Source organism: Colobus angolensis, unplaced genomic scaffold, assembly GCF_000951035.1.
Source record: "Colobus angolensis palliatus isolate OR3802 unplaced genomic scaffold, Cang.pa_1.0 Scaffold80, whole genome shotgun sequence".
Lineage (NCBI taxonomy): Eukaryota > Metazoa > Chordata > Mammalia > Primates > Cercopithecidae > Colobus > Colobus angolensis.
Genome location: NW_012121821.1, coordinates 3,096,522 through 3,107,956, shown reverse-complemented (window position 1 = coordinate 3,107,956; position 11,435 = coordinate 3,096,522). Strand labels below are relative to the sequence as shown.

Here is an 11,435-nt window from a genome sequence, read left to right as displayed (position 1 = left end):
GGTTTCACCATGTTGGCCAGGCTGGTCTTGAACTCCTGACTTCATGTGATCTGCCCACCTCAGCCTCCCAAAGTGCTGGCATTACACGTGTGAGCCACCATCCCCCGCCGGGGGAAGGGAGTGTTAAATGAGGGAGCAAATTTGGGCTGACAGTGGAGATATGGGAGTCAAAGCAGAGAGGCCACTGCTGGAGCCCTGGGAGAGGATAAAATGCTGAAGAAGGTGACCAACATGCTGTGACAGAGCTTGGGGGAATTCCAACATTTAGGGGCAGAGAAAGAAGAGGCATGAAAGAAGGAAGAGGTTGCAGGAGTTAAAGGAGAGAAACCACTTTGTACCATTATAATCACAGAAAATTTTTTGGAAAAGGATGTGTTTTAGTTGTTAATCCCAACTCCACCTGCTTATGATTTCTCTGACCAAACCAATCCATACTAATCACATGGAGCTAGTTTAAGGAAGAGTCTAGACTCTGTAAGCAAGTGTCAAATTGTAAAATTGTATTTCCTACCAAATACATAGTAGCTAACAAAATCTTTTACTGCTCTCTGTCCTAGGCATGTTATACAGATAAACTCAGTTTACCATTCAAACAAGCCTAGAAATGATTTTTACCGTTTTGCAAATGAAGAACAGAAAGGTTAAGAAACTTACTCAAAGTCACACAGCCATTTAGTGGCAAAAGCAAGATTCAAAGTCAGGCAGTTTGATTCTAAACTGTGCTTTTGGCCATTACACCATTCTCTCCTACATAATGCCTCCATAAACAGTTGGACATACCTAGGCTCTTAGGAGGATTATTTCTGGTAGTTTTTTTCCTCTTATACAAGCATTCCTCAATTTCTACATATTCTATCTTTAACATTTTCCAGCAGATGCTTTTAGCTGATGGATTTCTAAGGTTGTTACCTTCACAGGAGCTTTTCTGGGTTCCTCATGTTCAGTGGAGGCAACCTTCTTTCCTTGGCACTGTGATGGACATCAGAGCCCTGCCTAGATAAGCAAATAACACATGAAGTTTGCATTATACCCACCCTTTTATATCACAACACACCAGAGGCTCTGAGCTACTAAGTGCTTTTTAATCACCCCAGATTTGCAAGAGCATGTCCTAATGACACTTCCTAAAGGGCATCATTACTTCTACAAAAATGTTTTCTCATAAAATATTTGCTTTAAAAAATGCCTGATAAATTCTGTCTTGGCAATTATACCAACTTTTCACACCCTTAGAAGCTGTGTCAGCAAACTGGGTCTTGCTTTTTTAATAGTCCTCCATGACAGCTCATCACTGGCAAGTTCTGTTCAGTGTACATCTCCCTTGTCTGACCCTAATGTTTGGTCTCATGTTGACACACTGGTTGAACTAAGTAGCAGACAGTGGTCACAAGAATTATAACATGTTTGAGCTCATGGTTGTTTTTGGCATCTTTGAAAAAGGAAATAAAAATGGCCAATTATAATAAGCTAAGAATGAGTCAATGCGGTTGTCTGTAAGGAGCTGAAAAAGTGAGTGAGAGTCGCATTTTAAGATCTCCGAGAACACTGTGTTTTAAAATACCCAGAAGATTTGGGAAATGCACAACATTTAATAATTGTATATGTGTTGCAGGGTAGGGGGTGTGAGGATCAGTATATTCAATGCTAGCCAAGTCAGGATGTTCCATGCTGTTTAAATAATGAGCTAAGCATGTTAAGCATTTTAAAGCAATTGCATGCAAAGAAAAAGAGATGTAATAGTTAAATAAGCAAATAAATGGGATCTATCAGGTGTATTTCGTATCAGAAAGATTTATGAAGTTGAAGAAGAAAGTGCAAATTATTTTAATACTTTAATCAAATTGACTCTAATGATATAAAATGTTGAGTATTTGTGGGATTAACCTCATTGTTTTGGTTTTTTGCAAAATGAATTTCCAGGTTTAGGTATATGGCAGAACATTTTTGGTTTATGATGATTCTTTCTTGTTAAGAATCAGAAGAACCTCCAAACAGCACTGTTTATTTTTGGGATAGAGATGTTATAGAAAAGAATGAATACAATGGCAGAGAATCAAGGAAATGAGAAAATTGGAATAAGATTATGGGGCTATGTGTGCCACCTGCTGATGAAGCTCTGGAATGCTTTGGTTTTGAGAATATATTGGAAACTTTGAGCCAATCTTAAGGTTTTGTTCGTCCATACACCACGACCCACCCCCTTCTTATGATAAAATTAGTACCATATTGTTAGTGGAGGTGATATTCCAAATATTTCAAAACCAGCATGACACAGGCCAGTCAGAATGGGCAAACCACGCAGCGAGAAGGGATTCCTGGTCAACACTTGATACATAATGGTCTTTCACTAGACGGTACCTGTCTTAACTGTCACCTGTTTCTGGTTCCTTCTGGTCAGGGTGGTCCTAGAACGATCAGCTGTGCTTCAGAGGGGAGAAGGTGATAGGTCCTAGTTTTGCCCTCTGTCGAAACATAACTGCACTTAAAGGTTCTTTGTTAATTGAATTTGTCCCCCTGTAAACTAGATTACATTTTGTATCGGTGGCAAGGAAACCGTGAGAAAGAAGAGGAGAAAGAATGATTAGCCAGGGGTGAGAAGCTGTGGTTCTTTCCTGTTCTTTACCACTTACTAGCTGAATGACTTTGATGAAAAACACTTTCTCCGAAACCAGTTTTCCTTTTCTGGACCTAAAACCTACAATAGAGTTGCTCCATGAGACATTATGTGTGACAGTGCTTTCTAATTCATTAAATTCTATATAAACGTGGTACACTTCTATTATACTTTAACAAAACTAATGTTTTAAAGAAACCCTGAAATAAGAATTACCATCTTAAGGGACTAGTCTGCCCTGAATCCACCAAACCCATATTTTCATATTTTGAGGTGTTTGTGTTTTTAAGAGGGGTAAACCTCTTGAACTAGCTCACTCACTCTTCTTCAGATCACATCGGAGCTTAATCAATCTATATTTTGTACAATTTTACTGCCTTCTTTTTCCATAGCCCCTACTTGGTAACCCTCACAGAGCATGTTGTAAAGTTTGAACTGTCTAGACAGCTGAACCACCATAATTAACATGTTTGTGACAGGTCTCAAAGACACATGCTTACATTGATCTGGTAGCCAAGAAATGCAGGTCACTCTCTCTAGTAGTAGCTCATGTTAGGAGCCTGTGGTCCAGATTCCACTGGTTGCCTTGGCCACTTGAGACCTTCATCCCACAAGTCGATACATTTTGAGATAGAAAGCTTGTATTGTTGGAAGGCATTTTACCAGTGCTAGAGTTCAGGATGGGAGGCTAACCTTGCATTAGGCAAAGGGAGGACAAAGGGCTTAGAGCAAAAAGGTTGACCTGGGATTGGCTCCCTGGGAAATCTCTGAGCATTAGCGAGGCCAGAAGTGGAAGAAGATGGGAATACTTGCTGGATTCCTTCATTTTCTGGAAAAGAGTTACTGCAGGAGGCTCCATTTCTGTAAGATATCTGGGGCTGCTCCTAGGCAGGCTAATAGGATAGATATGGATTGGCAGCCACAGTATTCAAAGAGAGAAAAAAAAAAACCCTCGTTTGGGCTCTCAGAAACCTTTCAAAGAGCTCCACGATGGGTTATTTCCCGTGCCAAAGAAATAGATCATTTTAGTAGTTCTGAAGACCTTTCTTGGGACCAGAGGACAGAGCTTTAAAAAAAAAAATGAGCATGTTAGGAAAAGGGGAAAATATTTGATCATTTTAGTCATAAGGAAAAAGCAAATTGGATCTGAGTCTGCACAATAGCCGAGGTGCAAGAGATTCCTGTATGGTTTTGAGTTTTATTTGAGTAGACTGGGCTGGGGTGGTGGTGTTCCACAGGCAAGATTCTACTAATAGTAATTGGCAGCTGCGTATTCTGAGTGCCTGAATTTTAGGAAATATGTTAGATTTGGAGAAGAATCTTGGAAAGAGCTAACTGTAAATATTTATCCACTTCAGCTAATAACTCAGTTCTCTAGTACTAAGGTATATTTCTATTTAAAGCAAAAATATATATATCAAGGAGGCTAAACTATTTCTAGGGATAGCCTAATAGAGAAGAACATAATATGTGTTGAAATTCAAAGAAAGATTTATGCTAATCAGAACAATTATAAAAATTTGATTTTGTACCACAGTCCATTTAATATAGTATTTTCTATTGATTAGTGGTTGCTTTAGCTAGACCATCCTTGGTAAAAGAATTCTGTTCTTTTCAAAAACCTTTAAAGTAGATGCTTATGATATTCAGATGTTTTTCACACACAAATTATTTTTCTGTTGGACTCAAAATACAAAGCATATGCATTTCAGTGGTAATGGATTGAAGCTGTTTGAGTTCATATTGAATTTATGAATGAAGAAGAGAAAGTTTTACCACTAAATTTGGAATACTGGAAGTTATTTTAGAAACCAGCTTGAAAGGTTTTTCACAGCCTGAAGAGTAGAGAATAAAACTGTATGAATAATTCATAAAGTCCTAGAAATATTAATCAAGTACTTTAGAGAGTGATATATCTTTTCATTTTGACTAATTGATTTTTTTTTTTACTTAAACTTCCTGGCCAACTGTCTAATTTTTTTGTCCTGAATGTTTATGTTAACTCCTGTGGGAGAATTGTGGATTTTGATTAAAATTCCCTACCAAATGTTAGTTTGTATTGACTATATAGTGAGCAAGCTGCTGCTGGCAGATGAGGAGGTGTGCTCCGCCTTCTTGTCACTTTGTGAATGGATTGTGAAGGGTTTGTTAATTTGCTCTTCACTCCATTGGAGCAGATACTCACAAATATCTGCTATGTCGCAAGACTGTTTTATTTGCGTAATGAGAAGAATGGTTTGGGGGACGGTGGTTTGGGAAATAGTATAATAAAGTATATTAAAAATAGAAATACTTGGCCTTGTTTGCTTTTATTTCTGGTATCTTTAGAAACAGTCTTGACTGTGTTGCTTTCCAGCCAAGTCCTTTTTTTGGAAGGGTGATTAAAGGGGCTGGGACTCCATCTGCTTGATTGTCTGCCTAGCCCAAACCCTTTCTTGTATTCCCTCTATGAACATACACTGCCTTAACTCTCATAGGTTCAGGAATTCAGGAAGTACCAAAGAGGTCTCTGTCCTAGAGCTGCTTCCCTGCTATAGGCAAAACTATGATTCTTTCCTCAATCCCAAATATAAATGGCCCTCCCTCTTTTTCTTTCCTTTTTTTTTTTCTTTTTGTTGTTGTTTAAAGAACATAGTATATGATCCATGCATTTCTTCCTAAAGTAAGAGTGCAAGCATTTCACTTGCATTTCCCATTAAATGAGACATATAAAGGACACTGACTTGATGCTGAGAAGGAAAGGGGCTGATGGTGGCTGAACTGACTGGATACGTAGCCTTTTGCCTTAAACAGAATGCACTGCTCAGTGCTTGGTGTTAGATTTATGGAATGGTTCCTCTCCCAGCATCGTCCCTGCTTTGTACAATTTGGTGCTTTGTTGCTATCGAAACGGCATTACTTTCTAAGCCATTGTGATTGTGAAGGGGGAGGAGGCTGTGGCGGGCAGGGGTGGTGGTAGTAGTGAATGACACAGATTTACCAGATGACATGTAGCGGACCTCTGCATCAGCCAAGAGGAATTAAGCTTTGTCACTCCCCACTGGGACTACCTTTCTCCTGGTATGTGCGCAAGGAATTCATATGCTGCTGCTGCTGCAGCCACCAGAGCAGAGCCCTGAGTACACTTTGCCACAGAAAGCAGTGAGCAAGAATGATAGCTGTCTCTTTTAAATGCCGTTGTCAAATTCTGAGGCGACTTACTAAAGGTATCGTGCTTTCCTTGTTATTCCCTCAGTGAGTCTGTTGCAGTATTCTATAAACACAGTTTAATGGTTTTTACTTTCAAATATGACTGCCTTTACAATTTATTGTCAAGCAACAAAGAACTCAGTGAAATATGTACAGATACATATGTAGAGGTAGACTCGGCTTTGCTTTCTGTCCTTACATCCTGGTTGGGTTCGTGCTGAAATCATGAAAGCAGCTTGTGTGATTTTTTTTTTTTTTTTAATGACTTCATTCTTTGCTGAAAAAAGAATGTGTTTGGGTCCGGTGCTGAAGTTATTGTGGGAAACCATCATTTTGCATGCTGATTAACTGGTCAAGAGAAGTCAAGTGTGTGTTACTGTCCTTTTTATGATACGTATACTAAATGCAGCTGGCAGATCCAGGACTCGCACAGCTGGTGGATCCACAGAATAATTGTTTGTTCTATTAATTTCCAACATCTTTTTCCCTGGACAGCTTTAATTTCTTTATGTGTTAGAATTGCATGTCCAGAAAAGTATGTAATTCCAAATACTTTGGTCCTATGTAATATTAGAAGTTTATTTGAAAGTAAAAATCATTGCTCGGAATCTTATCAAGAATTACTAGCTTCAGATTGTCACTCTTAGAACTCTAAAATAGTAATTAAATTTCTCTATAATATTTAAGGCATTATTGTATTTGAACCATTCCTGATGTACCATCTCATTTACTTTGTGAGCATTCTATTGAAAAGTTAGTAAATGGATGCCTTAAAAATCTTGTCTTGTGTCCATATAGATATGTGAGCTCTCTTGCCTTATTTCCTTTAGATAGAACCTTCCTTAGAGAAAATTTATTATTTAAAAAAAAACTTCATTCCGAGTAAATGTATTTCGTTGCAAATGCCTTTCTTTTTCAGCCTGTAATATAGAGTACTGTTGAGTAATTAATTAATGGATATAATTATGTTCTAGAAGCTCCGAACCTATAAATATGTTAATGGATGCTATTTCTATCAGTTTAGCTTGACATATCAGAGTTCTTTGATCACCAGCAGTGCAGCTAAAAATGCAATTAATATTTTATTTGGCAGAAGAATGAGCACAAAGCAAATAGTGAGAAATAGATCTTAAGTCAATAACAGGAAAGAGAATAAATACTACAGACCAACTTCCCGAATGCATTTGCAACTTGTTTGGATAGCAGAGTGAGTCCTTTAAAAGGTACTTTGGGGGAAATATGGGGAAGATTATCCATTTTAAATTAGGCTGTTAGCCCAAGGCTGTAAATTCTGTTTTGACTTTATCCTCTACAGTTGGTACAAAGGTACAATTTCTGTTTGTAAATCATGACTAAGAGACTATCCTTTCTGTTATGGTTTTAGCTAAGACTGTTAAAGGCAGGCCTCTTATTCTGAAAAGTTCTTTTGTGACCTAATTTTGGCATTTACTTATCTTGATGTTGAGAATTTAGTGCTCTTCTTACATCATAAACATGAAACAATCATTATTTTCTATTTATCTATATCAGTTCTTTTATAAGTCCTACGTACTAGGAAGAGATTGAATCCAAGCAATTTATACTTCTTACAAATATTTTTTACTTCCCCAGTTTTCTGAATTTTATGGAATCATTGATCTCCTGCACTGAAAGGAGATTTAAGTGTTTATTAATATAGTTGCTAGAAATCTAGATAATTGAGGAAAGTATCAGTACCTGCTTTGGAGTTGCTACCTCACACTTTTTTCCAAAATCTTTATATCTGCTCTATTTGGTATTTAACTTAAGACTGCCAGTTGATCAATAAAATAAAATCTCTATGCAGAATCAATTTGCCATAGTTGGGCTCTTCTTTGTGTTTGACTGGCTGTCCAAATACTTACAGGAATGCACCTGAGTAACATGGTACCTTGCCTTGCCATCTGCTCCAGTCTTCTCCAATGAAGTTCAAGTTCCACCATGCTTCTTGTTCCAAAGTGGATTCATTGAGTTCTAGCACCCCACCCATACTTGTGGTGCTGTTTTCTTGAGCTGTAATAATAAAACCAGGAAACATATGTAATTACGATATTAAAATGACCTTTCTTCCAGGGTCAGGAGTGTTCTTGGGGACGGGGTGGATGTACACTTGAAGTTTCTTGTCCCCTTCTCCCTATTCACACAACTCCCACACCCTCACCCTCAACTCCCAAGCATACATATTTCTTTATACCTATTGAGGGCTCCATCTAACACTCCCTCTTCCAGACATTTAGCACAAGGCCTTACACTTAGTAGGCACTTCGGAACTGTTTGTTAAAATGAATTGGATTTGTCTAGTTGAAAGTAATAGGGCCTTTGAATCTTTTGTGAGCTCTTAGGAAGTGCTTCGAGAGCTTTGTTAGACCTCTTTTGGCTAAAACCTTACCCAGATCTTAGCAGGGGGAAGTTTGTTTCATGACTGCAAAACTACCTTGCTATTTGTGGTTGATATCACCCACAAGAAAAAGCAATATGACAATTGCGATTTCTTCTTAATTTTCTTAAGGAACAAATGATGGAATAAAAGGGAAACAATTTTCTACAAACACTCACATTCTTGATATTTTTACTTGATTCTTATATTCTTCATATATCTAATATATATTTAACAAATATAGATTAAGTACCTACTGTGTGCCTGACACTGACCTTTTTGCACTTAGAATTCTGGGCTGGTGTAAGAAGCATTTTTAAAATCAATATGTTATTGAACAATAAATATTTTTTCTTTAGGTCAGATGTAATTTTAAAAGATATATAAACCATATATTTCTAGACAAGTCCTTGGATCATGCCACATAGACACTGACCCACAGTATTATAGTAGAATATATTTTAGGTGAACTTAGCACTTCTCTGACTTGGGAATTGAGTCATTTTCTTATTAACGTTTCAAGCTGCTATTTCAATCATTTTGCCTTATCAGGTACCTACCAATGTAGAACAAGAGCAAGAAAATAACCTTTACCCAAAAGGCCCCTGCCTGCCATTATGAGAGGACCTTTGGTTCACGGAAACACCAAGCACCGTCAAAAGCATTCCCTTTCCCATCTACTATTGAAATCTAAAGAAACAATGCTGTTCTTCTTTTCTTCCTCCAGAATGAGAGTCTACCGATGACCTAACCTTAGAGCCAAATCCCAAAATAACATTTTCTGAGGTTTCCAGAGACATCTGACAATATGATTTTCTGGAGTAGGTAAATCTAGGCTTCTTGGCATCTGCCTTCACAGATGTTTACCTGGGACAGCCCTGGTTTCTCAGCTAGGGGCTACCATACCTCAGGAGAAGGGAGTATGTTCTCAGAGAAGTGGAGATATTTTCATGGCTCTTGTAGACTTTGTTCTTTTTCTCTTGTCATGATTGTGTGATTACTCTTCCTTGAGACAGGTTGGCCTCATATGCAGAGAATCACTTTCTGTGGTGATACTGGGTGTGACTCTGCTGCTTGCTCAGGTGCTGCTGTTTCCAGCTCAGAGATCTGAACTTTCGTGCTCCACTGGCAATGGCATTTTTCTTTCACAAGCTTCACTCTGCCTACTAACGCCAACATCAGCCAATTAATATTTACTGACCTTCCACAGGGAGCATGACTCTGGACACCTTTCATTGTTTTGCTGCCACCCACCCTCTCTCTCTGTCTTCTCTCTACTGGCTCAAAGCTCATGTTGGAAATCTCTGCCTTCACTTTAGTATAGACTTCAACATTTTTTATCATAGCTGGCCTAAGTGTCATTTTATTTTCTACTTATCTTCACTTTCTCTCTCTTCCCAAATACACATATGGCCTAAAATAGAATTAACTCTCCCTGTCCCTTTCCCACTAACAAACTATAAGCAGCCCCATTGACCTTCATCCCAATGGGGTGTCTGAGTGAGACATCTGTGGCTGGCAGGGAACTGCTCCCTGCTGTGCATTCTGTTTTCTTTCACCCTCCCTCTCTTCTTCCTGATTTCTCCTCCCAACCTCAGTATCTTTTCTCCTTTTCTGCTGCCTGGGCATGGATGGGTGTTGCTCTCCACTGGCACTGAGCAAGAATAAGAGGCTGGGTTGTGATCACACTCACACTCATTTTTTTCAGTCATTGTTCCCTACATTTGCCCCAATCATGGAATCATTATGCTTGAAAGGGAAGGTCAGACATTCGTCTAGGACTTGTTTCCAGAGAGAACTGAAACTCAGCCATCCCAGACAACCAGCAAACTTATTCTCAATTCTCTCCAACAAGAACAATCGTAAAGTTTGTCTGATAAACTTTTAGTGGATTATTCAGGTGACGTATAAATCCCTTTAAACTCTGACACTCATCCTGTGTTTAAAAGTTCTTCTATTTAGAAACTAATTTCCTAAGTGTAATCTTAATTAAAGAAACACATTTAAATGTTTTGTCTTAATGGAAGACGAAAAATATTTCCCATCTTTTCTCATCTGCAGAATCTTTTAATCTAAGGAATTCTGAATCCATCACAGAGCTCAGTGTCAGTGTTCTGAACATGGTGGCTCCTTTGCTGATGGCCTTGGATTTTCAGTTCTGGTTGCTCTGCTCTTTCCCATCTGTCTGTGTCTAGCCTTGTGGCTCCTTCAGCAATCTTCTCTAATGGTTCCTCATCCACTCTGTGATATGATTCAGAATTGATAATCATCTGGGTTGAGAATGCTCTCTCTGCTGGATCTCATTTCTCCTGTCTCCCCATCCTCATCCCTTCTGCTAACCGTCATTGACCTTCTCTGTCAGATCCTGCCATCTGGAACAACTTAACTATATTCTCCACCTCATTAACTTTCCACCCCTTTCCAAATCTCACCTGTAAACATGTTCTTTCTCCTTTGCCTCCACCCCTTCATTTCATACCATCACAGCTAGTGCATTTAACATATTTATCTTTCTAGCCTATCAACTTTTAAAAATAATATGCACTTACTAGATATTTCACAAAGTTAAGTCTGCCTTGTTTTATTGGAGTTTCATCTGTTGCTAGGGCGTGGGGCATATTTCTGTCACAAATAGAGAGATGCCACTTGAACAGGAGAGTGCTACATCTGGGTCCCAGGCAGGTCTTGTTCTCGCACAAGTGCTGCTCATGGTCAGGATTGTGATGGATTTCTTGCTGTGCTTCTAGTCCACTGCTTTGAGGGGGTTTACATTGAACAGTGGCTTGGACCACTTTACTCTCCAGTGGACTGAAGCTTTTCTTTTATGTAACTGGTTAGACTTATCATAACAGTACATTTATTTCTCCCCTGTTTTCCGAATGGGAATTGGTTGCTGGAGTACTTTACCTCCTTCCAGGAGGTACCCATCCTCCAGAGGGAATGTTTGGCTATGCCTCATATGACCCCCTATGAACAAGTAGGAGTCTATACCCTTCTTATATGATTGTGGCAGGTTAGGAAGAAATATCTGGTTCATTACTAGGAAAAGGAAGGCCAATGTAGGATAGGCATTCTAATCTATTAACTTATATACTTTTGGGAAATGTTTAGGAGGAAGAATGGAAATAAGGATAGCTAACGTTTATTGAGCACTTACTTTCTGCCAGGTACTTTTCTAAACATTTTACATATACTAACTCATTTAAGTCTTGCAATACTATCATCGTTATCCCTGTC

General features: G+C 38.6%; 1 protein-coding gene across 3 annotated transcripts in view; it reads left to right on the top strand.

The window, feature by feature from the left end:
* The first annotated feature begins 5,419 nt into the window (after positions 1-5,419).
* The window catches only part of GRIP1 (glutamate receptor interacting protein 1), a 318,436-nt gene continuing 312,420 nt past the window's right edge, over positions 5,420-11,435 (top strand). For all 3 annotated transcript variants that reach the window (XM_011929263.1, XM_011929262.1, XM_011929261.1), the window contains exon 1: positions 5,420-5,820. In XM_011929263.1, coding sequence (XP_011784653.1) covers positions 5,766-5,820 — 55 coding nt within the window. In that variant the 5' untranslated portion in view covers positions 5,420-5,765. The remainder of the gene's footprint in view (positions 5,821-11,435) is intronic.